Source organism: Xiphophorus hellerii, chromosome 20 (genome assembly GCF_003331165.1).
Source record: "Xiphophorus hellerii strain 12219 chromosome 20, Xiphophorus_hellerii-4.1, whole genome shotgun sequence".
NCBI classification, from domain to species: domain Eukaryota; kingdom Metazoa; phylum Chordata; class Actinopteri; order Cyprinodontiformes; family Poeciliidae; genus Xiphophorus; species Xiphophorus hellerii.
Window position 1 is genome coordinate 825,230 of NC_045691.1, and position 24,913 is coordinate 850,142.

At 40.6% G+C, this 24,913-nt stretch overlaps 1 protein-coding gene across 2 annotated transcripts in view; it reads right to left on the reverse strand.

The window, feature by feature from the left end:
* The window catches only part of flnba (filamin B a), a 71,018-nt gene that overhangs the window by 24,971 nt on the left and 21,134 nt on the right, over nucleotides 1-24,913 (reverse strand). For both annotated transcript variants that reach the window (XM_032550587.1, XM_032550589.1), the window contains exons 2-23: nucleotides 22,519-22,628; nucleotides 22,275-22,410; nucleotides 21,900-21,997; nucleotides 21,038-21,185; nucleotides 19,416-19,534; nucleotides 19,252-19,326; nucleotides 18,259-18,421; nucleotides 17,970-18,170; nucleotides 17,031-17,168; nucleotides 16,699-16,825; nucleotides 15,942-16,078; nucleotides 15,638-15,831; nucleotides 15,101-15,214; nucleotides 13,285-13,428; nucleotides 9,267-9,390; nucleotides 8,426-8,586; nucleotides 8,253-8,343; nucleotides 7,285-7,439; nucleotides 7,052-7,169; nucleotides 6,188-6,267; nucleotides 5,913-6,098; nucleotides 890-1,204 (exon numbers count right to left, since the gene is read on the reverse strand). In XM_032550587.1, coding sequence (XP_032406478.1) covers nucleotides 890-1,204; nucleotides 5,913-6,098; nucleotides 6,188-6,267; nucleotides 7,052-7,169; nucleotides 7,285-7,439; nucleotides 8,253-8,343; nucleotides 8,426-8,586; nucleotides 9,267-9,390; nucleotides 13,285-13,428; nucleotides 15,101-15,214; nucleotides 15,638-15,831; nucleotides 15,942-16,078; nucleotides 16,699-16,825; nucleotides 17,031-17,168; nucleotides 17,970-18,170; nucleotides 18,259-18,421; nucleotides 19,252-19,326; nucleotides 19,416-19,534; nucleotides 21,038-21,185; nucleotides 21,900-21,997; nucleotides 22,275-22,410; nucleotides 22,519-22,628 — 3,134 coding nt within the window. The remainder of the gene's footprint in view (nucleotides 1-889; nucleotides 1,205-5,912; nucleotides 6,099-6,187; nucleotides 6,268-7,051; nucleotides 7,170-7,284; nucleotides 7,440-8,252; nucleotides 8,344-8,425; nucleotides 8,587-9,266; nucleotides 9,391-13,284; nucleotides 13,429-15,100; nucleotides 15,215-15,637; nucleotides 15,832-15,941; nucleotides 16,079-16,698; nucleotides 16,826-17,030; nucleotides 17,169-17,969; nucleotides 18,171-18,258; nucleotides 18,422-19,251; nucleotides 19,327-19,415; nucleotides 19,535-21,037; nucleotides 21,186-21,899; nucleotides 21,998-22,274; nucleotides 22,411-22,518; nucleotides 22,629-24,913) is intronic.

Sequence of the window (24,913 nt, forward strand, 5' to 3'; positions counted from 1 at the left end):
AATTTAAGAACTGCATCAACACAGAAACAGCCTTAACCCCCAGAGAGCAAAGCTTCCTGCACAGAATAAATGAGATTAAACAACAACATTTTTTATGTTTTTTAAGGATGTTACTAGAAAACACAAAATAAAATAATTTTACTTCTTTCCTTTTGAGCGTCTTAGACTGAGAAAAACACAAAAAAATTAAAATCTCTTTTTGTCTCATTCTTGAGCCGATTGTTTAGTTGCACCATTTATTATAAAACTTCTGCTTTAAAAAATGTTTATACATTTGATTATTTCTGGAGAAATAACCTTGGAAAGTTGTTTTTTTATTAGGGATGCACCGAGACACTTTTTTCACTTCCAATACCATATGTGAGATTTAGTATCAAACAATACCGACCCGATACAGGAAAGCAGCTGATTGACTTAAATGCTTCTTTTTAAAAATGTATTGAATTATAAATGTATTTTATAACTCTGGACCAGAACAGCACATTTAAATACACCATTAGCTTCACCAGTTGAAACCTGTAAAAAACAACTTTAATTTGTTCAGTCAGTGCAATTAGGAGAATAGCAGCTGATGTAAAAAAAATTGTGAAGTAAAAACAAACTACATGTACAAAATAAACTACAAAAAAACTACTTTCAAGTGGTTTAGGAATTTAGAAAAACAACAAAATAAATAATGAAGCATGGCATCGCTGAGAGAACAAAGCGTAGAATTAGACTGAATAGATCTGCCCTCATGGATCAGAAGCCTCATCAATACCCGATCCATAATTTTTCTCAATATTGGGATCAATGTAGATATTAATATCGGATCGGCGCATCTTTAGTTTGGACTAAAACTTGAAGAACTCAAGATGGCTGAACAATAAAAGCAGCAGAAAAGTCTCACCTTCGCCTTCTTCAGCCCCGACCCCGAGGCGACCACCTTGGAGGGGTCAAAGGGCATCTGGATGTCGGCTCTGAACGGCGAGCCGGGGATGTGGACGTTTTCAAACAGGATGTTGACCAGGTAGTCTCCGGGCTCGGTGGGCAGGTAGGAGACGGAGCAGGTGCCGTCGCCGTTGTCCGAACACTCGATCTTCGCCTCGGTCGGACCCTCCACCGTCAGGCCCAGACCGCCGGTTCCGGCCCCCTTCGTGTCGATGGTGAACTCGGCCGGGTCGCCGACCAAACCTCCCTTCAGACCGGGACCGAACGCCTTCACCTGGAACCACAACAGACAGACGTTTTCATTTAAACCTGAAGTTAACCAGGGAAATAAATAATTGGGTCAGAGTAAAAAAGTATTTGGTGAGGAGGCGAATCAAGTGCTGAGAAACTGATCATAAAATCTGATTCAACATTTTAAAATTCCATTGTTCTTCTTTTGTTTGCGTTTGATTTAAATTTATTTTATTAGAAACTGTTTTTTTTTTATTACAAACTATTACTAAATATAAAGTTATGTGCAAATTAAACATTAAAAATGACTACAAATATCCAGAAACACTTAAATCAACACTTTTCGATATGAAACTTTACATAATAAAATTTACAGTCGGGTCACGTGACGCAGTTACCCTGAGCGGAAGCTTGTCGCTTTGCTCCCACTTCTCTCGAGACAATTTGGTTTATTTTTTCATTCCATCTAAACTAAAAAGCTGTAGGCTTATCTTATAGCAACCCGACACCATGCCCAGCCCTAAAACAGCCAAATCTTCCGCCTATAAACCAACTGAAGAGCCAACAAGGAAGAATATGCTAACTAGCAAAGAAGCTAATGGGAAGCTCAACAGCACGAGCTGCTCGCTAGCGGCTCTAGCCGCAGATATTTCTCAATCTGTCACCGAGAAGATTTCAGCTCTGATGGATAGAAAATTTAAGGACTTTATCGCCACTTTGAGTAACATTTCTGCTAAATTAGAAGCCAACACGGAGCGCATCACGGATGCAGAGCACCGCATTTCAGCGGTGGAGGATGACATGGCGGCGGCGGGACCCAGGTGTTTTATTAAGAGTAGAGGAGCTGTCATACTAATCCATCACAGTCTTCCCTTTACATTGGAGAAAACTATGAGCGACAATGATGGCCGATATGTTCTTATCTCAGGTTAGTGACTCTCCAGGTGTTGTACAGTTCCAAGTCTTGGCAAAACTCTCTCAATCTCAGACTTTTTCTTGATGTTGTAGTAGATCTAGGAGGAGACTGGTCAACACATGGGTCATGAATGCAATTAAAATCCCCCCCAAATACAATATACGCTGTGTGTACTGTAACAGCCGTAATTGTGTAGTGTCTCTTTAAGATACTCTAGTTTTGCTAATGATGTCACAAGTATGCGCCACGGCTTCTCTGTAGTGAGCGTGGGAGAAACGTGATATAGACGGACATGTTAGCTCCCTAACTTTCTTTAGTAACGTTACGGGCTGTTTGAACTCTTCTCATTTTCATGTCTGATAATATAGCAGCCGTTCAACCGGCTTTGTAAGGTTGGTGAAGAGAGTATTTATTAAAGGACAACACTGGAATTCCCAGTACCGGTGTGGTTGGGAGTTTTTGACCGTCCTGACGAATCTGCCGCCTCCTCTCCTCCCTTAAACACAACCCAAGTGTTACACTACCGATGCAATATCCGACAAAAGTTTTGGGAAGAAAGTAGCCTGATGTATATGTGGACCATATATGCAACCTATTAAAATGTTCTCTATAAAGATAACCTCCCTTAAGGGTGGAAAAGCTTCTGGACGGCTTCTGTCCAAAATTCTATAAGAAACCAAGCCACCTAGTGGTGGGACCACTTACTGACACGTTTATACACTCGTTTGGGCGTGGAGACTTTCCACCAACACTTAACCTGGCGAACATCAACCTCATCCTTAAAAAGATAAACCATCAGACGTCTGTTAGCCTTATCGGGGTAGATAGTAAGCTGCTCTAAATTACTGGCAATGAGGCTGGAGAAGCTTTTGACTTTAATAAATCCAGACTGGGTTCATACATAATCGTTTCTCCTTCACAAATATGAGAAGATTACTTAACATAATTCAGTACTCAAGTCAAACGAATTGTAGAGCCTTTGCTGTATCTTTAGATGCTGAAAAGGCTTTTGATAGGATTGAGTGGAAGTACTTATTTAATGTTTTGTAGAGATTCGGGATAGGAGGCGATTTTCTGAAATGAATCAAGATACTTTACAGTTCCCCATCTGCCTGTGTTATGACTAATGGTGTTCGACCTCCACCTTTTACTCGACAGGGTTGTCCTCTATCCCCGTTTCTATTTGCTCTTGTGCTGGAGCCCCTAGCAGTGGTTATTAGATCATAACAAAATGTACATGGCGTGATGATTGGCGGTAAAGTTCACAAAATAGCGTAACAAAACCTGACATCTCGATACCAGTTATCTTGTCCACTATTTATGAGTTTGGTTCTTTCTCAGGTTATAAAATCAATTTTGATAAATCGGAAGCAGTGCCATTAGGTGGTGCTACTGTCCAGGACCTACCCTCTGGTTGGTCCCAACATGGCTTCATTTACCTTGTGACCCCTAACCTGACAGAGCTATGGAAGCTCAACTTCTCTCCAACACTTAGGGAAATAAGGAGGGACTTGGAAAGGTGGTTTGACCTTCCCTTATCACTTATGGGGCGTATAAGTTTAATTAAAATGAACATTTTCCCACGACTTTTATATCCCCTCCAAATGTTACCCCTTTGGCTATCCAAAAAACTTACTGCGGATATAGAGAGAGCATTTTCCAGATTCATTGAGACCATGATAGAAAATCACAGCTTTACAGCTCCCTGTGGACAGAGGTGGCTTGGCTTTGCCAAACATCTATTATTCCAATTGGGCTTGCCATGCTCGTCATCTGTGGGAGTGGTTTCATGCTCATCTCAACTCAAACCCTTGCCTTGACTCGTGGGCCTCTCAGCCTGCTTCCTTGTGGAGCCTCACAACCGGAGATAGGAAAAGGCTATCAAGAGCTATTAAACATAATCCAATCATTTATAACACAGTTAGGGTGTGGCAGAGAATTTGGAACCACTCAGGAGGTGGGCTCTGCTCCTCACTCCTGACACCTTTTACAAGAAACCAGGATTTTATCCCAGGCCTTCAGCCCAACATTTTGACCTGTGGCATAGCAGAGGAGTGAGAGTGATCGGAGAACGTAATCATGACTTTTCAACAATTGCAGTCAAAATTTGGTATCCCTGAAGAACACGTTTTTGGTTTTCTCTAAATTCACCATTTCATTGGTTCTGAGGCTCTCCGATTCTGGCTTGGCCACACACAATGAGATTGAGAAATTCCTTGTCGACCAGGAAAAACGTAGGATTTTTATTTCTGCTTTCTCTGCAGTGCTCTACTCTCTTACCCCAGGCGGTCCAGGGACATTACACGGAAATGGGAGGGAGACCTTGACACAGCATACATGGAGAATGACGATGAAGCCATTAATATGGTTAATTCAACCTTTATACTGTATGTAATACGCTCAGAGACACAGTATAAAATACTACATCGTGTACATATAACACCTTTTATACTGAATAAGATTGATCGCCAGCTCTCTGCCTTATGCAATAAATGTGGAAGAGAGGTTGGAACGTATTACCATTATTTCTGGCAATGCAGACTGATTAAACGATTTTGGGGTGCAATTTCTAAAGAGCTGAGTGACAAGTTTCATGTAAAAATCAGATGTGGCCCAGGTCTGTTTCTTCTTGGCCTCCCTTCAAAATCAGTCACTCTGACACAATCGCACTTCAAACTTTGTGACAAATTATTGCTTTTGGCTAGAAAATGCATTTTAATTAATTGGATTAAGGATAAACCACCAACTATCACACAATGGTATAGAGAAATATTTAGGGTCCTCCCTCAGTTCTTAAGAGTAATGAGAAACATTTCATTGATCTGTTGCTCAGCTATTTACCTAAAGAGCTGAGACAACTTGTGATGAGGTCAGAATCCTAGAAAGTGGAAGATCTCACCAGGTCTTAAGTAAAGAACATCCTCCTTCTGTATTTCTATGCATCTTTATTTCTTTGATCACCTGGATAAATATGATTGTGTTGATGTCAGGCTTTAAATATGTCTGTTAATGTTTGCCAACCACTGAAGACATGATTTAACGTGATTGTGGCATTGTACGGCGGCTTCCTTTTATTTTAATGTTTGTTTTTGTTCCATATCTCATACTCATGTAAGGTGATAGGCAGCACAGTGTAAAATTTTCTATTTTTTCTGTTTGTGAAAACACAAAACTAATAAAAATGTTTTAAAAAAAACCAAACTTACAGTTGGTAATGGGCAGTAAAAGTACTCCTAAATTCTACTTGAGTAAATGTAACTAGTCCCACGTCTGCAAATAACTAAAAAGTTAGTGACATTAACTTTAAAGCACTAATAAATGTTAGCTGTCCCAACACTAACCGGCTACAACACTGTATTTGGTAGAAGCTAATGCTAAAGTGCTAACTTCAATTTAAATTTAATCTGCCTTTAAAAACTAAACCCAATTGGCACAACGCTAATCTTGGTCTTATTTATATGTTCCTCAGATATTTATGTTCATATCTCGCTCCGTTTTATTTTATTCCTGTTGGTTTCTTGCTTTAAATAAAGTTAGTGGAGAAAGAGAAAGTGAGGAGAGGAAATGGAAGTGCTGCACAAGGTGGCTTCAAAATAAGAGCATTAATATACATGTCTAAATGCCAAAACATCGACACAGATGTCAAACTAACCAAGACACAAAACAGCGAAGTAAATTAGCGATTTAGTGCCAAGTCAAAGCTAGCAAAACCGCTAAATGAAAAGTTAGCTCTGCTGTTAGCAGATGGTTTCTTTATGGTTCAAACCTGAAATAAAAAGACCAGAAAGAGAATAAGTGTCAGTTTTCCTCCTTGCGGACAGCGTGTTGCGCTCACCTTGCTGGGGTCTGGAGGCAGCTGGGCCTCCACAGGGAAGGGGCTTCCCGGAACGGGGTGCCCGTCGTAGGACACGTTGACGGCGTAGACGCCCTCCTCTCTTGGGGTGTAGCGGACCAAACTGACGGCTGCTCTCCCCGGCTGAGGCTCCACTTTACAAGGCACCGCTCTCTGGCTGGGACTCAGCTGGAAACAAGAGGAGCGGAAAGGGCTTCGTCGTCATCAGCGTCGAGTTAAAAAGCTACAAAAATGTAAACTGCAGCGTTAATACCGACCACTTCCACCTCCAGCTGACCCTGGCCTCCGGCGCCCTGAGTGTCCACCATGAACTGCTGCTCCTCGTTCACCTCCACCCCTGGAACGAGTTCAGGAAGCAGGAAGCTTCAGCTGCGACTCAGAAACACGATCCTCTCGTTTTGCATGACGCAAAATAATACAATTTCAGAAAATATAAAGGAGGAATGAAGCGATTAATCGGATTAATCACGACGAATCAATTACCGAAATAATCGTCAACTAATTTAGCATTTAATTATCATTAGCTGGAGTATACAGACGGAAAAAAGTCAATTGTTGAAACAACACAATCAGTAACAGGTAGAGAAATGTATTCTCTACTTTTTACATGTAGAAAATACATTTCTACATGTAAAGAAAACATATTAATATGTTCTACCCAGAAATCAAGTTTCATAGTTTCAGCTTCACCTGGTTCAAATTTTGTAAAAATAAATAAAACCTATTTTTTACATCAAACTTTTTTCTGTTAAAAAAAAATCCTATTTTCTTTATTTCCTTCATTTTTATAGCAATCCAGGTTCTGATCAGATAAATAAACCAGATCAGCCCTACAGAGGTTTGGGGCAGAACGCGCTGAACTTTTCTTTTTGTGCTGCAGATGCTTCCTTTGTTTCAAATGATCAAGCATTCACTAAAGAAATCGTGTTATTGCGTTTTAGCCAATAAAATGTTTATTTATTAACTTAATTTTCACCAGATTAATCCATATCTATAACAATCGTTAGTTGCAGAAGCTAAAACTATCAGATGAAACTCCTGATAGTTCAGAGCTGAAGTTTCAGACGATCCCTGAACGTCTCACAGCCTCCAGTAAAACAGTAAAAAACAAAACGTCTCACTTCCGTCCAGGTTGTCCACAGAGACTTTGCTGAGGTCCAGCGGAGCAGCAACGCCAACCCTGAAGGGGCTGCTGGAAATGGGGTCACCGCCAAAGGTCACCACGATGGTCATCTCCCCCTGCAGACACCCAGAGCTAAATCAAGCTCCTGTCTCACTGCAGAGTGACGTAGTTTCATCCTAATCCCATTCTAAATGCTGGATTAGAGAGCATTTAGCATGAATGCTCTCAGACCTGCTGCACAGGCGTGTACTTGACGGTGTGAGAGTAGTCATAGTTGTCGATGATGTCAAAGTCTTTCACCGACGAGGAGAAGGTAACGTCCAGCGGAGCTTTACCGGCTCCTTTGGTTACCACGGTGAAATGGGTCGGCTTACCGCTCTCCACACCTGCACAGGTGCAGAGACAGAAAAAAGTTCAAAACCAGCAGAGATACTCCAACGATCACATTAATCCTGATTAATCTATTCTTGAAATAACGGTCAACTAATTTAGTGATCGGTTAATTGTTAACTGGAGAATACAAACAAAAAATGAAAATTAGCTGAAAGAAAAATCGTTCAAAAATGTTTGTAAATATGATCTGGACAACTGAGTATTAAAGCCATTTTAATAAAAGATTATGAGAATAAAGTCATAAATATAGATAAAGCAAAAAAATACTAGAGTGAAGTTGTAATAGATGATGAAATTGGAATTTAATTCTCGTAATATGATGCTGTTTTTGTGACTTTATAAAAAATTATTTGTGAATTTCTATTGTAGTTCTGCTCAGAAAACCTCTAGAGGCAGATTTTGCTTTTGCTGCTTCAAATTATGTAAAAAAATAAAACTCAAACTCAGGCACCTTTTTTCCATCCAGTTACTGATCATTTAATTCAAAAATTTAACACATCAGCTGTATTTATATTATCCTTTGCTCTAAATGATCAATAATTCACTAAAGGAATGGCATGTTATTGCCTTTAATGCAATAAAATGTCTATTTTTTTATATAGAAAAGGATGCGAATCATTTCTTTTGCATTTTAATGTATTTCTGACATTGTAAAAAAAATATAAGAAATCAGATTAAAAAATGTCCCAATTTCTTTATCTGATTGTCAAAACAGCCGATTAATTGTCAGAATAGTCGATTAATAGTTGGAATAACTTAATTTCTAAAATAATCGTGCATTGCTGAAGCGGAGTGAGATTCCTCACCGGTCGGGGCGAGTCCCGGACCTTTGGCTTTAACCTTCGAAGCATCGTGAGACGGCTCCACTTTCACCAGGAACGGACTGAGAGGGACTTCCTGGAGATCATCCAAATACAAATAAATGACATCACAAACTTTAAGAAGCTCTCGGCTTGGCGTTTCGGAGCTTTGCTCGCACCTGGTCGGTGAACATGACTTTCACCGTCAGCCTGCCCGCAGCAGGAGGGACGTATTTGACGGTGAACGTGTCGTTGGCGTTGGGAATGATGTCAAAGTCCACGTCGGCCTCCTGGTCACCGTCTGTGCTGGAGTCCCACTTGATGCCCACGCTGACGTCCCCTGAACACAAACAGAACAAACCAGATGCACAACCCGACACCTGCCCGGCCCTTACGGGTGTAGAGACAGTTTCTGCCTCTAGGGGGAGCCGGCCGGTTTCACCGACACCTGAAATACTCGGGATGCTGCAGGTTTTCCAGTCATTTAAACAGAGCGAAGAATTCAAAAAATGTAGCGAGCAGACAGATGACACCGCAGAGAGAGAAACCGATGATGGCTTCGAGATTTTCACTTTCTCCATGTGAGTTTATGTTCATCTCAACACAACAGAAACCAAACAGCCTCCAACTCTGCTCAGCTGATGAAAGATGAAGTCAGATCTTTTGTCCTGTTTTGAGAGCCACATTGTAATCATTTATCGTTTATGTAATTTGTTGGTTCAGAGAAAATATGGGGAAGGTTGAGCAAAAAGCTACAAAAACAATCAAAATATCTGCAGATTTGTAAACAGACTTCATTTCTTGTCAAACCAAACTCCTAAAAAGAGTTTTAATTTCCCCAAAAACTCATTTTCCAAGTATTTTAGGACGTTTCTGTCCCCTAATCATTGACTCTTAATGATGAACATGAGGGAGTGTGAGCAGGTGATGAAGGACGATGTGTGTGTTCCTCAGGGTATGAATTTCCTGCAGGCATATTTCAGGGTCATGAAAGTGTGTGTGTGTGTGTGTGTATTGTACCGTCTCCGGCTCCTGAACAATCCACGGTGAAGTGTGTCGGCTCGTTGGCCTTCAGCCCGCTTCGCTCCACTCCGGGACCGAACACCTTCACCTTGTTGGGGTGACTTCCTTTCCCCACGTTCACCTGCAAACACACACACACACACACACACACACACACACACACACACACACCCACATGGCTCTTTAATTGAAGCAGCATTCTCAGAATGCAAATACAGCAGAAACACTTGTCCCTTCACAATAAAAGCACTTTTATATGCATCCAATGGACATTGATGCTGAAATGAAGTATTACATCAATCAATCAGGAATTCAATAATTTATTAGTTTGAAAAGTTTTAACCTAGAAGTAGAGCTGCAGATTTAAACTTCAAGCTTCGGACCCAAACAGAACCAGAATCACGACCAGACAATAAATGCATCAGTTTTAGTCATTTTTTAAAATCTTACAACTAAAAAAATGAATAGTAATTATGTTTAAATTTACTTTAATGCTCATATTTATTTAAGCTTTTTGCTGGTTTATTCTCATTAATTCGATTATTTATTTGAAACACCCTTAAAAACATTTAAATATTCAGGATCAAATTTGAATTTTAATACTCAATATAATAAAAATTGATGCTGGTGAATTAAAATATGACAAGACAGTCATTAGAATTGCAGATAAATATTAAAAGCCCAAATATATTAGATTCTTGTTCCCTAAAGTAAAACTTTTGTTTTTTGTCAGGTGACAGGATTTATTCACATTTTCTCAAAACTCTTCCAACAAATTAGTGTTTTTAGATGTTTTTTTCCCTTTTACATCTTTGGATTTTTCACAGAAACAACCCAAGTTAAGACATAATATTATGATTTAAATCAGCATTTCATATTTTAAATGCACCGAATAATAACCAGGTAGAAACAAAACAAAAGAGCCAAACGACAGTAAAACATTTCAATTAAACTTTATTTTTTTAAACCAATTTAACTTTCATTTGATTTACTGATTAAAGTAAAAGTATTTCAGTACAATGAGTAAATAAGATCTGAACACAAAAATGAATAAAAATTGTTTCTTTCCACTGAAATTTGAAATGATTCAGCATCACTAAGTTGTTATGATGAAGATTAACTTCCAGTTTACCAGCCGTCCCTTCAGACCAGTTGGAATTTTAAAACCAGTTGGAAAGGAAAGGTGCAGCTTTTAAACTTTGACTTCTTGAAATGATGTTTGGACCTTTATGGTCTCAGAGCTGTTTGGATCAGTAATCCTGATCCAAATGTTGCTTTTTATTACAGAGAAACTTCTATAAATACTCAGATTCTTCTGCTGCTCCTCATTTAGAAAATTCAAGCGTCTCTGCCAACTTCTGATTTCTGTTGGCATCGTCAGAAATTCCTGAACGATTTGCAAACACTATTTCAGTTTCTCATGAGATTACGCTGCAGGTGAAACCAAAACACAGAGCAAGAGAGGACAGCTGGTAAACTGATGGACTAAAATATGACTAACAGAATTCAGAGAGATGTTAGTGGAGAGGAGTGGTTAGTAAACATTAACTGCACAAAGAAAACCTTTTCCACTAAGGACACAGATCACCTTAAATTGAATACACATGGAAAATCGACATTCATTTTCTATTCATCGTCAATCTTAGAATGACAAATGGAATGAAAAAGGTTTTCATTTGACGGTTAAAAAAAAAAAAAAAAAAAGATGTGAAAGCCCCACTAATCTGAACCTGTGAGGTTTTCCAAACCATAAATTTCTGCTCCTGTGCTGCTGATGATTTGGCCAAAGGTTTCAAACCTCCGTCAGATAAGCTGCTGCATCGCTAATGTTTTCTGACTCAATGAAAACAGCAGCAGCTCAGGGTTTAGAGAGAAACTGACCTTATACTGACAGTACAGTCGACACTCAAAGATCCTCTATGTGTGAAGAGCCTCCACTCTGCTAAGACTCCCAGATCTAAACTCTCACTGGTCCATTTCAACATATTATTATTCAGTCCTTTTTTTTCATGGTTTTTATTTTTTTGGTGATACTTTAGAAATATTTGCAAGAAATTAAGCAATTTTTTTCCCTCATTAAACCCTAAAAAAGTACCTTATTGCAAAATAATGTCCTCACGTAAATGTGACCGTTTGTATCAACTGCAGATTATAACTTGACATCAAGTGAGGCAGTAGTAAGAGATACTGCCACCTGTTGGTGGGAGTTATCATGTAAACTCAAGAAAAATTTGAATCTAACTGCAATAGTGCAAAAAATGCAGAGATCTGTTGATTTTGTGTAAATTTGAAAAAACTGTAGTGATTGATTATTTTGTGAAGAATAGCACAGGTTGAAAATAAAATAATTTGCGTGATTAGCTTTGAGTCACAAAAGGTTCAGGTGAGTGAAACTTAATAAAAAGATACACTTAAAAACAATAAAACTACATTCATAGGGATTACAGTGCAGACATGGGTGGTCAGTGCATGAAGAGTGAAACAAACACAAGACACAATGAGACAGTGAGACAGTGAGACAGTGGGCAGCACAGCCGAGTTAAACAGAACAAAACAAATTCACAACGTATAAAAATAAAAGCTTTTGGGATTTTTTTGATCAGTAGTTGAACATAAAGGACAGCCGTTACATCTGGACAAAAATCAAGATGTTTCATTCAGAAACATGTTTTAGCTGAATAGTTCAGTCAGTAACTTCAGTAAATACTTTTAAAATAAAACACCTGCCAAACACATAAATCACTTTAACCAGCAGAAACAGATTCATCTGCATTTATTCAGGTTTCTGCAAAACCATCAGGATAAAATAGACTAATTAAAAAAGGTGAAGGAGGTTCAAGGATTTCACTGAATCATTCAAACTTAAAGACGACATTTTATGTCTTGCTTTGTTCGAAGGCGACTTTGAGATCAAACTGAGTACAAAGATCGTACACTGCAAAAACACAAAGTATTTTTGGTCTAATTTAGTGCAAATATCTTATACCTCATTGAATTAAGACAAACCTAACTTAAGTAACTTTTTTAAGGAAAATCCTTAATGTTGAGTAAAATGTACTAGCTCCACTAAAATTATTTCACTTATAACAAGACATTTTAATAATGTCAATAACTTCTTTATCAGTATTTAAAGAGGCAGTATTACATGTTTTCCAGGTACGTAATCAAGTAACTTTGTTAACTTTGTCATAAAAATGCTGTATATATCAAACATGACTTAAAAGAAACTTTATTTCTTGATTTAACATCTTGAAATTGGGCATGTCTCTTTAAAAACTCCTGCTCTTTCTGAAGCTCCGCCTTCTACAAAACATGGCTCCTCTATGAGCCCTTTAACAACGTTTTTACCGGCGTTACTCTAAGTAGCTCCTATAATGAGCTCAGTAGTTGCAACAGGTGTTTGCCAATTGCTGCTGGCTAGTCTGAATGAGCTGAGAGGGAGGAGCTTAGTCTCAAAGGCGGGGCTAAGTCCAACCATGCATTTTGCCTCCTGAGTGGTTGCCATGGAGATTAAGGCAGCTATGTTTTTGATGAGGGAACATCATTAACATAATGTAAAGCTAAACAAGAAAATTTTTTGATTTTTTTTTCATTATACTGCTCCTTAGAACGAGCTCCTGTATTTAGCTTAAAGCTACACGCGAGTTTTTGAAGTTTTGTCTTATTTCAAGCGTTATACGCTGTAGTGGAAACTAGACAGAAATGCTTAGTAAGATTTTGTGTTTTTACAGTGTAAACCTGAGGAAGTACATAGTGCATATAGCCGTTTATTTAAAGCGTAAACGTGTTTGCAGAAACGCCTCCACAGCTCAGTAACGACCATCTAATACTTGAACCTCTGCTCAGTGCAAGTCGTGATGATGATCAGAGGTTTCCTGGTTTTTCCGGCTGAACTTTTGATCAAACGTCGCTCTGACTCGACCGTTTTTACCGTCTCAACCTCGACCTGCTCGTTGCGTTTGAGCAGCGTTAAGCTACTTGCTGTGGTAAGGAGGGGCTGTGATTGGCTGCTTACCCTGAAGGGGCTGTTGGGGACGCCGACTCCGGCCCAGCTGACGGACACGGTGTGCTTCAGAGAGGAGGCGGGCGTGTAGCAGCACTGGTACAGGCCTTCCCCTTTGCTCCTCACCTTCACCTCCACAGGAAGCCCCTCTGCATCCTGAAACACACAGACGGCAACGAGACGGGCAGGTTAATCACACAGTACAGGTTTAATGCTTCACTTTCCTCCCCTCTTCTTATAAATCCAGCAGTTCATCCCAGACCAATGAATAATATTTGTTGAAGGACGATTTTGTTCATCTGGTTTGGTTTTTATTTCAATTTCATTTAGGCTTTAGTTTGGTTCTTTTGGGTATTTAAAATGTCTTCCAGTTCTACTCTTAAAGGTGACCTATTTTACTTCCTTGGTCAGGTCAGGATGGATCTATGGGCGACACAAAACATGTTCATTACGGGGCGTGCTGTGGTGGCGCAGGGGGTTAGCACGCCCCACGTTTGGAGGCCTTAATCCTCGACGCGGACGTTGCGGGTTCGACTCCCGGTCCCGGCGACCTTTGCCGCATGTCTTCCCCCCTCTCCTCACCCTCCTTCCTGTCTGCCTACTGTAGAAAAAATACGAGCCACTAGCGCCGCAAAAACTCTTCGGAGAAAAAAATGGAAAAAAAACCAAAACAAAAACATGTTCTTTACTTTTTTTTGGACAAAATGATTCTTAGATAATGAGATTAAAATCTGCTCAGTTCTGCCTGTATTGAGATTTTAGGGCGTCTTGTCACTTTAAATCCACATCAGCTGCTGCTGGCCATGACCCTCCAACTCCATGTTTACACTCACACTTTAAAATGACTGCAAACACAACTGTACATTTTTGAAAAGCATAAGTGGGGCCTCCTGCACAACCAACAAGAATGCAGTAAGTGGTTTCTTGATGGCGAGACAACAACAAAATTTGTGCGTTTTCCATACAGTGATAAAACCAGCTAACCACATGTGCTGGAGCTCAGCTTGGTTGCTAGGTGACGGGACGGAACTCGGCTGGGGTTGCTAGGCAACGGGGCGGTGCCTGCCGATTTGTGACTTTACATTCAGAAGGTTTTTGAAACGGCTCTTTCCATTTATTGCCAAAAAACAACCAGTTGGTTATTTTTAGAAGCTGTAGAAACCCAAATAGAACAAAAACTTGCAAAATGTGAATTTTGCATAATACATCCCTGTTAAGTGCTCACCAAAAATTAAGGTTTTATTGGTCATTGACAGGATGTTCTTGCATTATTTTGTCATTATTACATTTGTTGAAGATGGTCCCAAAATGACAATTTTATCATTTACCGGAATAAATTCTAGGACAATTTATCGCTCAGCTAAATTTGTTGACAGGCCTCAGCAGGACAAGCAGGACTGGAACAGGGAACCTGCCACTGAAAGTCTTGGGCCTAGTTAAAGTTTGAATTTGAAGTTCATTGAAATGCCATTCAAATAGTTTAAAAATGCAAGAAACTTTTCCCAGACGAAAGTGAGGAGTTGAGAAAAACGGTTCAGGCCAGTGAAGTTTCTCATTTCAATTAAAAGTCTAACCTTTCCTCAGAACTCACAAATCTAACAATATGAAATGTTTTAGCAGAGTGAAGGTGAGAAATGGTTGGTATTCGATTCCACTGCAAAAGGCGACTAAATGGTTGTGGTCTGATGAGGCAGATTTGAAAAATAAAACGTTGTTGGGTCAGGGTGAAGCTGATGGCAGCAGAGGAAAAACTGAAGGTTTGAAAATGAAGATTTAAGACTTGAACTAATCATGAAGAATCAGAGTTTGAACGTTTCGAGGCTCCGACCTGAGCGGTGATCTTCAGAGGCCCTTTCCCGGCGTCTTCTGCCTCCACCGTGAACTCGGCCAGCTGGTCCACCTGGCAGCCGCTCGGCTCCAGGCCCGGCCCGTAAGCCTGGACCTGAAAACAGAGGAAAGGAGATCAAGACCTCCCACTAAGGTTACAAACTATGGAGAAAATACTCCAGTCTTCTCCATTAGGGCTTAATGAGTTAACCTAAAGCTGATGAACTCATGATTCATGGATTAGCGGTGAGTTTTCTCCTGCATCCAAAGGCATGATGGTCTCTAAGGTGAAACTTAAGGAGTTTATCAAGCTTGTATTTCAAAACAGAACCACTTGAAGAGCTCTTATGTTCTGGGATACCGCCGCCATCTTTGATTCTGTATCAACTGGCTCTGACCAGCTGCGCCCTCTACTGGATGGAGGCCAAACTACAACAGTGAAATAAGGTCTAGGAAGGTGTTTTTAGTCATTTGATGGCAACTAACTTTAATCTAAAATCACTAATTGTAAGTAATCTGTATATTTTGTCTCTCCGACCTTCTCCGGGTGGTTGGTGTTGTTGTCGGGGACAATGTGGGCCATGAAGGGGCTGAGCTCGATGTCCTCTTCGTCGCAGGTCACATGGACGGCGTATTCCCCGGCTTCTGTCGGCCAGTAGCGAACGTCACACGACCCGTCGTTTTTATCCTCGCACTCGATTTTAGCCTGGGACGGACCCTCGATGGCGAAACCTGAAGCACAGCAAACCAGAGCAGAGTGGATGAAAAAAATAAAAAAACATTTGGCAACAAGAAACTCTGAGGATTAAGTGGATGACTTCAGAAGAGAGAAACAGGTTTACCAAGAACTCCCACGTCGGTTCCGATGGACTCCACCACAAAGGTTGCAGGTTTACCCACAATGCCGCCCTTCAATCCAGGACCCCAGGCCCTGATCTGCTGAGGCCCCGCCTCCGGACCGATCACCACGTCAAATGGACTGTTGAGGAAAAAAAATTTTAAAAAAAAGGAGGACGAGTCAGAATGAAAGAAGAAAATCTGCAGCTCTGCTGAAACATGGAAGCAAAATATGCGAGTTTCTCACCGAGCCCCATTAATCAGTGATTTATCCACATCATACGGAACAACATTAGGGCCACAAACAAATCACTTTTTTCTCTGAATTTTGAGGGAAAAAAAGTCCAAATTCTTAGTTTCAGTGATATAATGTAATATCTTCAATCACTGCAGAGAAACATTTATATGTATGAATAAAATTTCAGTCTGAATCAGGAGAATAAATGCTCATCTTCCTCCTGCATAATGTGGCCTTTTATAACCTGCTTGGTTTTCCTTCCACTCAGTCGAAAAAGAAAGTTTAGTTTTAAGGTAATTGAGCTTGATAAACCACTCTGTTGAAAAAAATCAGGAACCTCAAACTTTCTGGTCTGTTAAACATTCAGTTCTGATTAACTAAATCCTCCAGTTTGTCTCCAAGAGAAGCTGTGGTGCTTAAATATGCACAGAAAACAAAATATGCATCAACAAGCACTTCATTCCAATCAGATCAGAGGATGTAATCCTGCAGAGCTGATGTCAAAGGTTCGTTTTGCTCCTCACCTCTTGGGGATGTGCTGAGCCCCCCAGGTGATGGAGACCGTGTATTTTCCAGGACTTCTCGGGTAATACTCGTAGCAGAAAACGCCGTCCTGACTGAGAACCTGCTTCACCGGCTCCTCGTTGCCTTCTGCAAAGGCAAACAGTCATACTTATACAAACAGGTAAAACTAATTAAACAATGTCAAATTCTCTTTTTTGAGACTTTTTATTTTATTTATTATTCTTGAGAAACAGTGATTGAATGCAGAGAGGAAGACTCTTAAAGATATTATTAAAACTCACAGACTTTAAGGTTTCTCTGGAAGTTTGACGGAAGAACAAACTTTACTTACTGGGATCTTTGATGAGCACCTTCAGCTCTCCACTGCCGGCGTTCCTGGTGTCCACCTTGAAGTCCCCGACCTGCTTGACCCTCATCCCTGCCGGCTGCAGACCCCGACCCGTCGCCCTGCAGGCGCCTGGCATGCAGGCTGACAGACGGACAGAAAACTTAAACTGGCAGCAATGTGTTGATCAAAACTAGGGCTGAACAACATGGCCGGAAAACGCATCATGATATAAGCATTTCATATCGGTCAATAGATAATTACTGATTAGTGTTTTGTGATAAATATCTGAAAAACTACCAAACTGGCAACGTGACCTTACTCAAAGTTACTGCTAGCTAGCCAGAGACAGAGCGAGTCGCTAGCTGGCCAGAGACGGAGCGAGTCGCTAGCTAGCCAGAGACTAAGCGAGTTGCTAGCTAGCCAAAGACAGAGCGAGTTGCTAGCTAGCCAGAGACTAAGCGAGTTGCTAGCTAGCCAAAGACTGAGCGAGTTGCTAGCTAGCCAAAGACTGAGCGAGTTGCTAGCTAGCCAGAGACTAAGCGAGTTGCTAGCTAGCCAAAGACAGAGCGAGTTGCTAGCTAGCCAAAGACAGAGCGAGTTGCTAGCTAGCCAAAGACAGAGCGAGTTGCTAGCTAGCCAGAGACTAAGCGAGTTGCTAGCTAGCCAGAGACTAAGCGAGTTGCTAGCTAGCCAGAGACTAAGCGAGTTGCTAGCTAGCCAGAGACTGAGGGAGTCAGTTGATGCCACCAGTTTTATTTAGCTAGCTGTGTTATTTAACTGCCTACCTGCCCCAGAACACTGTGCGGTTCTAGATCAGATTTCAGTGAAATTATTGAAAATTCTATGAGAAGTACCATCTACTGATAATGACCACGTGTCTATCGCGATACATATTGATTTATTGTCCAGCCTAATGAAAACAATAAAGAATAAACTCCTCACCCGGTCCGATGTCCACAGCGAAGGGGCTCTTAGGGACTCCCACTCCTCCGAAGGTGACGGTGATGGCGTGCGGTCCGGCCTGCGTGGGGCGGTAGGTGCAGCGGTACATGCCGTCACCCTTATCCTCCATCATCACCTCCACGCTGTTCTGGCGGCCCTGTGGGTCTCGGATCATGGTTGTCACGTCTCCCGTTCCAGCTCCTGTTCAGAGCAAACGAAGAGGAAGAAAGCTTCGGCCGAAACGTCGTCGACCGGTTTAAAGAGACGGCGGCGGGTCAGTGCAGCTCACCTGCCGTGTAGATGTCAAAGTAGGTGGGTTTGTTGGCGATGTTGCCCACAGGTTCGATTCCCGGGCCTTTCACCGTTACTTTGGATGCGTCTCCCAGCGCCTTGTCCACATTCACCTCAAACGGACTTTTAGGAATCTGCTGGCCTGCAAACAACACCGTCACCTGGAAAAAACAAAATGATTTGTTATCAACTCCAGACTTTAAAGGTGACCTTTAACCTTCCTAGAACACTTTAGGGTAGCTCTATCCAAAACACGCTCATAGCTCTCATGATCAAATTGCCGCAGAGGTTAGTCTGATAAACAATAATATTGCTGTTTTGAGATCATTTTAAGTTCTATAAAGGTAAAGTCATGCAAGTACACCCTCTGAAAATTCATTAAACATTTAACACTGGAAGACATATTAAATATCCAAAATAAATTAAACACGCACAGCTACTAATAAAATGGTTGGATCTAAATAAGCTGCTGTTGGCCACGCCCCCCCAACTCAATGTTTACACTCAAATGGCTCCAAACAAATGCACAATTATACAACAGTACATCTTTGAAAAGCAGAAGTAGAGCCTCCTGCACAACTAACAAGAATGCAGGAAGTTGCTTCTGTATGGCAAGTCAACATCAAAACAGTCGTCTTTTTCAGCAGCCATTGTACAACGCATACAGCGGTTAAACCAGTTGACCAAATGTGCTGGAGCTCTGCTTGGGTTGCTACGTAACAGGCAAAGTTCCACTGGGGTTGCTAGGAAATGGTGCAGTGTCCATGAAATGCGACTAAATCAGCAGGTTACTGAAACGGCTCGGCTTCCAGGCACCACAAAAACATCAACTTAATGCCAAAAAATGGCTACGTGGTTTTTTTTAGTGCTTGAGCTGCTTTTTAGATCCAAACAGAAGAATAAAAACACACAAAATGGGAATTTTGCATTAAGTCCGACTTTAAGTGAAGCAAACGTTTATGAAGCTGCTATAATCCACCATAAATCTTACCTTATGAGGCCCCATGACTTGAGGAACGTAGGTGACGCTGTACGTCTTCTTGCCCTCGTTGGGCTCCACCTTCAGCTGAAACAAACACGGGGACATTTGAGCCTGAGCCTTTGACCTTTGACCGGAGGGGGATCGGCCCCCAGCATCACCAAACGGAGCGTTACCTCCTCCCGGGTGCCGTCTGGATGGTCCAGGTAGGCCATGACCTGACCCTGACCCGCGCTGAACGTGTCCACGGTGAACACAGCAGGACGCAGCACTCGGTTCCCCGTGGGTTCGATACCTGAGCAACGTAATAATAATAATAATAATATGCTTGTTGACGTTTTAAATGCTGACCAAAAATATATTCCATGCATTTCATTGCTGATTGTCAAGAAAATTATAACTGGTAATTTGAAGAATGACGTCACCAATGGTGGAAACTGATTTTTTTTTTTTTAAAGCGTATATTATAGAAAAAATATTTTTCCAACCACAGATGGAACATGTCTAAAGTATTGTTCTGTTTTTGAAGTGTATAGGTTGGGAACTGGCTCCAACAAAAGGGAAATGTTAGTTTTGTTTAATCACCTGTTTCTGGTAATATTGTGTAAAAATATATAAATAGTTTGAAAAAAGAAAGGAGGAAAGACTGAATCCAGACTCTGTGCCACACACCGAGTCTGAAAATGATTCAGCCAAACTGGGCTGTGATTAAACCAGTTCCCCTCTAAAAACCTGTCAATTACAACTTTAAAACAGGAGGCAGGGATTTTAGTTCCTGGAGTAACTTCTCTTAAGATTTTTAAACAGTAAAAGGGAATTTGATGAGTTAACTGAATTAGCTAATTTTACCGTTTTATAATTCATGACTTCCCCTCAGTCACACATTCTCCTTTAATGGAAAATGTGTGATTGAGGGGAAGTTAATTGAATTTTCAACAGATTGTTTCAGGCTGACAGTAAATCAGGTTTTGGCTTTAATGTTGTAAAACTGAAAAAGGCAGAAAAAACAGAGAAACATGGATGATTTTACAGAGACTGAGTGGCTTTAGTGTGTGTTGCTTCTGCAGCTATTAGAGTATTTCCTCTTCTGGATGTGTGTGTGTGTGTGTGTGCCATTGTTCACCCCAGCAGGAAGTCGCTTCCTTTCATTGTCAGAGCAACATTCCCAGTGCTCCCATTATCCAACGTTTCTGGTTTTACGTTGTGTTTTGGTGGAAACATTAATCTACTGCAAAGGTGTCAAACTCATTTTTGTCTTGGGCCAAATTAAGATAATAAATATTCTTCAAGGGCCAGTTGGGCCAGGATACATTGATAAAACTGATTAATAAATTAAAAATATTAATTGCTGTCTCTGCATTTTATAAATACTTCTTAAAATTAAATATTGAACATCTTTTCACGTTCAGCTTGTGATTGTTTTCATTATTTTTTGCAGTCAAAATCATAGATTTCATGGTGCAAATTTAGAAATATTTGCGCCAAGTTATGACGCTACATGTGACTTTGTTATTCACCATATTGATCGCTGACTAGTCATCAAATAACAGAGGCAGCGAAAGACGGAAATACTGCCTCCTACTGGAGGGAGGACAAAAAACAAAAGTGTTTTTCACAATTTCTGCAGAAAATTTGCAACAAAACTTAGTTATGCATTACCATGAAAAAACGACTGACACTTGTGACCTTCTGCATCCCAAACAATTGTGACTGACGGTTTGGTTTGCGGTCATTGTTGGGGTCAGAGGTCAGGGTGTTGAGTTAATTTGGTTTCGCAGCGCTGAGTGTGTGGGTTTACCGGGTCCGTATGCGCGGGCCTTCTTGGGGTTCAGTTTGGGTTTGAGCGGCGCGCCGGGCTTTAGCTTGGCTTTGGGGAACTGAGACAGGTAGGTCATGACGGACTGCTCGTCCACGCCGGGGTCGATGATCTCCTCTGGAGCGATGACCTGCGGACATCAGCGGGACAAGATTCAGGAATCTGTTACAGGAAGAGCAGCTGACAGAACCCAGCCAGAACTTTCTCCAGACAAACAGAAGCAAAGCTGAAGTTTTTATTAACCCTGACGTGACAAATTGTCCCAGAAGTTATTAAGATAAATAATAATATTGTTGCTTTCAGACCATTTTCCAGTAATATAATGGTAATGGAATGATAACATTCTCAGAGCATTAAAATGTAAATTTTAATGAATATTTAAGACTGGAAGACATTTTAAACATTCAGAATAAATAAACAGCAGAAATAACTAAATAATTATCAAGTTTCTAAAAATGGTCCAAGTTGAGACTAAAGCACCAGGCTGGAGAAAAAGAGAAAAACACTAAATCATTCAGATGGAAAATTGTTTTAATTCATATGATTGATTTATTAGAGTCAACCCACAGCTTCATTTATTACAGCCTGAAATCTGGCGATGACCTCTGACCTGAGCCTTGGGTCAGCAGAGATGCTTTTTATTTCTAATGCCAAAAAAAAGTAACTAAATAAAACTGAAAATTAAACAGAAGCTGAAAGGTTCAATAGCAAAGCCTGGAGTTAATCTGAGCAGATTCACCAGAATATTAACGATAATCATTCTATAAAAATGTATCAAATGTTTAAATGAGCCACAGCAAGGCACCGACCGGCAGCAACGTAAAACAAACAGGTGAAAACCCACCTGTGGGATTCCCAGCCAGTCGTCAGCCAGCTGCATGGCTTCAGTAGCGTTCTCCACTGGTTTCACTGGATCCCAGGTCTCCCAGTCTGGACACAGGCCTGAGAGAGAGACGGCATTCGTTAAAGAATCAGCAGCAACAACTTTACTGTTAAACACAGGACAAAAATATCCTTATAAAACATAATTACAGGTTTCAGGCATTAAACTCTGGCTTTGCTCTAATGAGCAGCCAGACAAAACCAAACTAACCCAGATCAAACCGATCCCAGCAGAAACCTGAGATTTACAGCAGAAAAGCAACATTGGTGCCGACTAAACTTCAAAATAAATCCAGTTCAGCTCTTTGAGCCTCGGGGATCCCACTGCCTGGTTTACCTGGTGCACAGCTGTCCACCAGTGCTCCCAGTGCCCTCCCGTTCCTCCAGTCCTGGCTGAAGTTGGTGATCGGCAGATCAGGAACTTTGTGTTGGATCCAGCCCAGCAAACGCTGCTTAGGCGTCTTTGTCTCTGCCTGAACAGAAAACAAAACGATCAGATCTGCTCTCCATCTAAATGTTCTTTTTCAGATGTTTTTAAATGAATAAAAGAAAAACAAACAGCTTGAAAGAAATCTGTTCACCTCTTCGTCCTCGCCCTCCCAGGCTGGCATGGAGATGGAGTAGTGCAGGATCAGGGTCCAGATCAAACCCAGGATCAGCTTCAGGTTCCCGTCTACAATGGCTTTAGAGTCTGAAACAAACAAAAGATTTTCCATCATTTTAATGCCACTGTAACGTTTTACTGATCCAGACTGGATATTTTATTAGTTCTATAAAATGAGTTGAAGAAATCATCTTTTGGTTTGTCGTCTCACCACATTAATAAATGACCTGAAACTTTGATCTCCAGCTGTAGAGTAAACTACATAAAAACTGTTTTCTATTCACAACACCAACAGAACCCAGTAGATGAATATTTGGGCATTATAAGCCTGGCAGGCCTCCAGGCTTTACTTCCCCCACCAGACTAACCTGTTTATTTAAATAGAGTTTTTTATACATCAGTAACAGAAGAGACGGATTAATCCAGGGGTGCCCAAAGTGAGGCCCGGGGGCCATTTGCAGCCCTCAAGACAATGCTGTGCGGTCCTTGATCACAGTTCAGGCCGTTGATGCAGAATTAAAAATAATGTTGGGGTGAAATCTTCACTGATGCAACACAAAGTATTCATCTGGTTTCTGCTTTCAATTTCTTTTATCAGTAAAAGGAAACTAAAAAAAAAACATCCAGTGGCTTCAAGCTAGCCTTTTTAGTTCAACAAGCATGTCAAAATAAAGCTCATCTCATTAAAATATCATGCTTAGTTTGTTTATTTTTATGAAAAATGAAAACAAATGATGTAGTTTTTGTTATTAAAATTTTGTGTTTCTTTCAACTTGACATTTTTGGACCCGATGCCAAAAGGTTTGGACAAGCTGGATAAAGCTAAGCTTCAAACTGACTGGACTGGGAGTGAGCAGATGCTAACCAGTGAGCGGATGCTAATCATTGCGCGGTTCCCGTTAGCCTGACACGCCGTCATTCTAAACTATGACCCCTGATTGTGCAACTCTGGATATTTGTAACATTTTTAATGAAACGCAGTGGGTCGCCCACAGCGCCTAATGGCGGTTTAGCAGGTTTTCTGGGTGAAACCTCAGAAGTGTAAACACTTCACAGCAGCAGAGGAGCTGGAACACACCCAGAGCTGCTGGACGCGTTTGTCTCTGCATGCTTGTGCAACCGTGTTGCCGACAGAAACGAGTCGCCTCCCCAGCGTTTAGAAAAACCCTCTGGTCCAAACGGGGGAAGCTCCAGTTCTGCTGCACAGCTGAGATCCAAACACGTCTCATCAGCTCAGGTGGAGGCGCCGCGCCGCGCCGCGCCCCTGGTGACACAATGATGACTGAGCGCCTCAGAGGAAAAGTTACGACATCAGGATTCCTGCATTTCTAATCTTCCTCCATTATCTCACCGTTGGTTTAATTCAGACTGCAGCTGTTTGGTTCCTTTACGCCTCCTTTCTAATTAATCTGGATTCACTAACTTTCCTTTTCTCCCTGAGGTCGTAGCAATAAACTTGCGCAACAGGCCGTGTGTCACTGGGAGCAAACTTCCTGTTAGTTTGCTCATCATTGACCTTTAACCCCACACCCACCCACAGATGAACTCAGCGCTCTGATTAATCACAAGTTCACACTTTCTAGCCTGAAACCAGAACTGATCATGAATCATGTTTTGAAGAATTATCCTTAGTTTATATGAATATCGTCTCCAAGTGAAAGAAAGTTTAAAGTGGAAAGTTTAACATAATGAGTCACATTGTGAAACTTCATTCTGACATATTGATTGATTCAAATCACAATTATTTAGTAAGTTGCTCATTTAGAAAAAGTTGCACAAAACTTACTTTGTCTTCCTGTTTGAAAAATATTTTAACATGTTTAGAAAGAAGAAAGTGAATAAATTAGTTTCTCTACTAAGAAAAACAAAAAGGGTTTGTTTATTTGTTAAATACTGCCTGGTTGCTGTATTTAGCATCATGACCTCTGACCCCTGGGAGACTCGTTGCCAATTAACTCAGATTTCATTAATTTAATAGTTTTCTTTAATAGTTTTAAAGAAACAAACTTAAAAACATTTGCAGCTTCTGAAAAACTAAACTTTAATAATCAGAAACTTGTAAAAACAAACTAATTCTCCATCTGTTATATTTTTATTTTTGCTGTAATAAACCTTTTATCTGAAAATGTTTTGACACTAAGAAAATGATATTTGTTTAAACTAAAAGACAATTTATGTATTCACTTTATTCTACTTTGAGCATGTCTGGTTTTTATTTTTATTGTGATATTTGCCTTTGTGTTAAAGATCCTCCATATAACGTTATATTTTATGTGTTTCTATTATATGATCTTAACTGATAATAACTGCAGCGTCCACTTTAACTTTTATTCTCCCACATTTGAGAAACTAGTTCAGAGCTAACCGAGCCG